At 47.6% G+C, this 6,046-nt stretch overlaps 1 protein-coding gene across 1 annotated transcript in view; it reads left to right on the top strand.

The window, feature by feature from the left end:
* Positions 1-3,772: 3,772 nt before the first annotated feature.
* Positions 3,773-6,046, top strand: part of PIK3R6 (phosphoinositide-3-kinase, regulatory subunit 6) — a 52,626-nt gene continuing 50,352 nt past the window's right edge. The window contains exon 1 of the mRNA XM_011958644.1: positions 3,773-3,806. Coding sequence (XP_011814034.1) covers positions 3,773-3,806 — 34 coding nt within the window. The remainder of the gene's footprint in view (positions 3,807-6,046) is intronic.

The raw sequence follows: 6,046 nt of genomic DNA, 5'->3' as shown, positions 1-6,046 counted from the left end.
TTTTAAATAAAAGCTGGAAATCTTGATTTTTAGATGAAATATGACTTTTAAATGTTGGCCACAGATTCAAATTTCCAAAAACGGTGGCGTCTCCTGGGGAAGGAAACCGATGGGCCAGAGCAGCAGTCCCCAACCTTTTTGACACCAGGAACCAGTTTCATGGAAGACAAGTTTTCCACGGACGGGGTTTGGGGGTGGGGAGGGATTGGCTGGGTGGGGAAGGGGGCTGGGGCTGGGGATGGATTCGGGATGAAACCGCTCCACTTCAGGTCATCAGGTATTAGATTCTCTTAAGAAACGGGCAGCCTGGATCCCTCGAATGCGCAGTTCACAATAGGGTTCAAGCTCCTATGAGAATCTTATGCCCCTGCCCCCACCCCACCGATCTGACAGGAGGCGGAGCTCAGCCCGTCCTGGTGGCCCACCAGCCACTCACCTACTACTGTGTCCCTAGTTCCTAACAGCCCATGGATCAGTGCAGGTCCACAGCCTGGAGTTTGGGGGACCCTTGGGCCAGAGGATAGCTAAGAAGGAGCCTGGCCTTTCACTGCATAGCTATCTGTGCCTTTTAGAGTTTTGCCATATGCATGGTTTTTAATGTGAAAAGTGAATTTTAAAAATATACTAGACAGAGTATATTTATATATATATATAATATACTTTATAAGTATATTTTATACTTCATATTTATATAAAGTATACTTTATCTTTATATTTTTATTGTTTACAGAGTAACACAACAAATACGATTGAGAGAGAGATTGGGAGGTGGGTAGGGGGTGGATAGAAAGCAAAAGGATGTATTAGCAGGGATTGGCTCCCGTGATTGTGGCGGCTGAGGAGTCCCTCATCTGCGGTCTGTAAGCTATAGAGGCCCGGGAAAGCCCGTGGTGTGATTCCAGTCTGAGTCCAAAGGCCTGAGAACCAGGGAAGATGTTGGCGTCAGTCTCCACCCTAGTCCGAAGGCTGGAGAATGAGGAGCGCTGATTTTGTCCAGGGGCAGGATGCAGGTCCCAGCTGAAGCACAGAGAGCACATCTGCCCTTCCTCCTCCCTCCTGTCTATTTCAGGCCCTCAGCAGATCACATGATGCCCACCCACATGGCTGAGGGCAGATCTTGACTCACTCTCTCCATTCAGATGCTCATCTTTCCTGGAAACACCCTCATGGACACCTCCAGAAATAATGCTTCCCCGGCCATCTGGGTTTCCCTTGGTCTGGTCAAGTTGACACGTAAAATAAACCATCACAAGCATGCTGCGTGCATGGGGCGGTGAGACAGTTTCAGTGTTCTAATGGTGGGCCATGGGTGTGCGAGGTCTGTTCCAGGGGTCTTGGGCAAGTACAGCCACCCTGCGGTCACTACGAGGTGACAGACTGGTAGACCATGCAGCCCCAAGGGGCAAGAACTGTGTCTCATTCATTCATCTCTAACCTCTCAGGTCTTGTGCAATTTCTGCCCCATGGATTATGTTCTGAAGAGGCTCTTTGATTTACTCAGCAACCTCAGCCACCCGAAACACTGCCAGGAACTCAGAAGACAGCCAGAGGGCCTTCTGAGCAAATAGAAGTTGCAAGTCCATGCATGGAAGTTTGATGCTCTTTTCATTGATCAGTTCTCAGGCTTTGTTTCTTCATTTTACATACAAGACAATTGCATGTGCTTATCCGGCTTCCCAGCCTTCAGCAAATTGGCAGTTGGTTGGAGGAGCAGACACAGCCCAGGCAGGGCTGCAGCCAACACAGAAGGCACTTTGTTCAAATCAGAAAGAGGCACCCCTCTGAGCAGACAAATTACAGCAAGTTCCTCTTTGGATGGATGAATTGCAAAACCTCACCCTCCCTGCCCGGGTAAATTACAAAAAGGCCAGCAGAGCAGTGGGCTGGACTGCAGCCTCCACTCACCCACTAAGTGCAGGACACAGTCGGTGCTGCTGAAATGAGGAATCATACATGAGAAGTCAAACAGTAACAGCCACTCAGTGTAGGATAGGGTTGTCCTCACCTACTGATAGCTCCTGCCGTCATCACCGTTTTATGGCACGGTTCATGCAATCAGCTTCCATCAAGACTCATTGAGAAAACAGCCAGGTGCTGTGGCTCACACCTGCCTCTAATCCCAGCACTTTGGGAGGCCAAGGTGGGTGGATCACCTGAGGTCAGGAGTTCGAGACCAGCCTGGCTAACATGGCGAAACCCTGTTTCTACTAAAAATACAAAAATTAGCTGAGTGTGGTGGCAGGTGCCTGTAATTGCTAGCCTCAGGGAGGCTGAGGCAAGAGAATTGCTTGAACCCAGGAGGTGGAGGTTGCAGTGAGCCGAGATCGCGCCACTGCTCTCCAGCCTGGGCGACAAGAGGGAAACTCTGTCTCAAACCAAACCAAACCAAACAAGATTAATTGAGAAAACATTCAGAGGCATGGTTTGGTGCTTGAAAGGGCAAGCTTTATTTCCTAAAAAATTCTTCTCATTCCTGAAGCGAAGACACATGAGATGTTGATACATTTTGAGAATGAGCTGCTTCTATTTCCATTTCCTGTCTACGTGCAAGCTTGTCCCTTGGGGGCTCTTCCCCTGCACTGGTGTGGCCAGCAGCCCCAAAGGACAGGAAATCGACCACAAAGGTCCCCTGGGGGAGGAGCAAGGAAGCAGCACCTGCACAAATATATAGAAACGCTGAATAAATGTTTGATGAGTGAATGTGTGAGTGACTGAAGGAATGAACAAATTATCAGGAAGGCTTTCTGACAGTTACTGGTAAAGTTTCTTAGAATTTTATTTTCCTTTTTTTTTTTGAGACAGAGTCTCGCTCTTGTTGCCCAGGTTGGTATGCAGTGGCGCGATCACGGCTCACTGCAAGCTCCGCCTCCCAGATTCAAGCGATTCTCCTGCCTCAGTCTCCCGAGTAGCTGGGATTACAGGCACCTGCCACTATGCCCAGCTAATTTTTTTGTATTTTTAGTAGAGACGGGGTTTCACTATGTTAGCCAGGATTGTCTCTATCTCCTGATCTTGTGAACCGCCTGCCTCAGCCTCCCAAAGTGGAATTTTAGTTTCAATTAAAACTCAGCCCAGAAGCACTCTCCATTTGCCACAAAAACTCCTGGGATCTTACACTTCTCTGTTAGTCTTTATCTGTGAGATTTCTTTTCTTTCAAGGCTGCCCCACATTCGTTATTAACCCACGCCACCCCAGACAGAAGTTTGCGTTCATTTTATTTTACTAAGACAGAGGGGGGCTCTGTGAGGTTTAGAGAGGGGAAAGGAAGGCATGTGGAGGTCACGGGAAGTGGCCACGACCTCACGCCCCAGGTTGAGATCTGGGCTGTAGCCCTGGTTCTATCCTTCATTGGCCACGTGGCTTTCGGCAGGAGTCTTCACTTTCATTCATTCATCAAATATACATCTAAAATAGGTATTCATTGTCCACTGAGTGGGTGCTGCCCTAGGGGCTGGACACGCTGCAGTGAAGAAGACTTCAGCCCCGTCCCAGTATTTGTGGAGTTCACATTCTAATTACTAGCCAAGAAAACTAAGCCTGACAGGAAAATTTTCCATACTGACAAATGCTATGAATAAAATCAGAGTGTGCTGCAGTGTGACAGGGAGGGCTATTTTGGACAGGATGGTCAGGAAAGGCCTCTGAGAAGGTGACATTGACAATGAGACCTGAACGTTGACGGAGAACCAGCCGTGGGGAAAGCTGGGGGAAGGGTGCTCCAGGCAGGGGCGTGCAAAGGTCCTGAGGTAGGACCAACTTTGGCGGGACGAGATGCAGCGGGAGAAGTGTGCTGGGGCCCGATCAGGTGAGCTTGTCGGCACCGTGGAGTTCACTAGAAGATCGAGGAGAAGCCATCGGAGATCTTGAATCAGAAAATAGATTATAAGGGAAAAGAACAGAAGCTGGGAGATCCTGTAGGGGTACTGCCATGATCCGTGCAAGAGATGATGGTGGCTTGGACCTGGTGGGGCAATTCAGGTAGAGGTTATAATGATCATTCTCCACATCCACACAGGTCACACAGGGGGACCTGGGAACCCCAGCCTCCTGCACCCCGTCTGAAAAGCTCCTCGTGGCTTCCCTCCACCACTGGATGTGGGGTCAGGACCTGAATCTGCCTCATGCCCACCTGCCTGTCTACCCCATGCAGTGGCTCTGCTCACACTGTCTTGCCATTTTCAGCTCCTCCCTCTTAGACTGGAAAAGACTCAAACTCAGCCAGAGTCTCATTTTCATGAAATAAAATTTCAGGAGGTTGGAGTTTTCATGTTTGAATTTTCATCATTCATTCCAATTTCGATGCCTACTTTTATTCACAAAGACAGGCCAGGGAGCATTTTTAGACAGAACGGCACGGATGGTTGACACGTTCCTCTCTGTACTGGGGTTTCGGATCCCTGACCTCCAGGCCCAGCCCTTTATCTACAGGGTGTTGTTCAATAGTCTGACATTCTACCTGGCACTTTTGGGTGTGTGATCTCACAAAGGAGGTGGCTGAGGCTCAGAGAGGCCAGAAAAAAAATGAGCCACACAGGCTAATGGTGGGGGAGCCCGACTCGAACCCCATTCTTCAGACTCCAGTCAGTCACACCCACAGCATAGCATGAATCAGCTTCTTAGTGCAGCCGTCCCTGAAGCTCAGGGAGGGGAAAAGGGGGATTATTTTAATAACTTTATTGTTGTTGTTGTTGTTATTTAAAAGTTAAACCCAGAGCACAATGTTCTTAAATTGACTGGCGGGCTCCCAGATGTTCATGTTATTATGATGTTCCTGAACAGAATATGTTAGCTCTCTTCTTTTGTGTGTGCCATCTGTTATACAAAAATAAGGTCAAATGTACTTAATATTAAGAAATCAGAAAATGTAGAAATGTATTAAAATAAAAATTACCTGCGACCCCACTGTTTATGGGTAAGTAAGTCACCTTTTTTGTAGTTTAGTGTGTATCATTAAGAGGTAAGAGACTGACACACAAATACAGTTAAAACTGGGGAAATCTGAATAAAATGTATCGACATCAATATCCTGGGGTTTTTTTGTTTGTTTGTTTTTGAGACGGAGTTTCACTCTTTGACCCGGGCTGGAGTGCAGTGGTAAGATCTCAGCTCACTACAAACTCCATCTCCCAGGTTCAAGCAATTCTCCTGCCTCAGCCTCCCGAGTAGCTGGGATGACAGGCACCTGCCGCCATGCCTGGCTAATTTTTGTATTTTTAGTAGAGACGTGGTTTCACCATGTTGGCCATCCTGGTCTCGAACTCCTGACCTCAAGTGATCACCTGCCTCAGCCTCCCAAGGTGTTGGGATTATAGGCGTGAGCCACTGCGCCCGACCAGTGTCTTGGTTTTGATACAGTAACATCATTTTGCAAGATGTAGTCACTGGGGGGAAACTGGGTAAAGGGTACCCAGGAACTCTGTAATATTTCTTGCCACTGGATGGGAATTTACAGTTATCTCAAAATTAAACGTTTGCTTTAAAAAAGAGATAGAGATTCCTTTATCTGACACTGACCTATTTTCTGACCCTGTAGTTTTTGCTTTTTTTTCTTCTTTTCTAGAATGCCATATAAATGGAACCACACGGCACGCAGGCTTTAGAGCCTGGCTGCCTTTACTCAGCATAATGTCTCTAAGATTCACGCATGTTGTTGCACGTAGTTCTCTTTTTAAAGCCGAGTGTTCCGCTGTGTGGGTGTATCACAGTTTGCTCATCCACGCACCCACTGAAGGCATTTGTGTTGTTCCCGGTTTGGGGCAATTCTGAATAGAGCTGCTATATATATATCCACGAGCAGGTGTTCGTGTGGAACGTAAGTAAGTTTTTATTCCTCTGGAGGAAATAGCTAGGGATTACAGGATCAGACAGTAAGTGATGCGCAACCTTATGAGAAATGGACAAACTGTTTTCTGGCTGTGCCATTTTGCATTCTCACCAGTAACGTCTGAAAATTCCAGTTCCTCCTGACGGGTTGATGGGTGCAGCAAACCACCATGGCACGTGTATACCTACGTAACAAACCTGCACGTTCTGCACATGTATCCC

The sequence above is a fragment of the Colobus angolensis genome, unplaced genomic scaffold (assembly GCF_000951035.1).
Source record: "Colobus angolensis palliatus isolate OR3802 unplaced genomic scaffold, Cang.pa_1.0 Scaffold47, whole genome shotgun sequence".
NCBI lineage: Eukaryota > Metazoa > Chordata > Mammalia > Primates > Cercopithecidae > Colobus > Colobus angolensis.
Note: the sequence above shows the minus strand (reverse complement) of the source record. Positions and strands in the feature narration are given on the sequence as shown.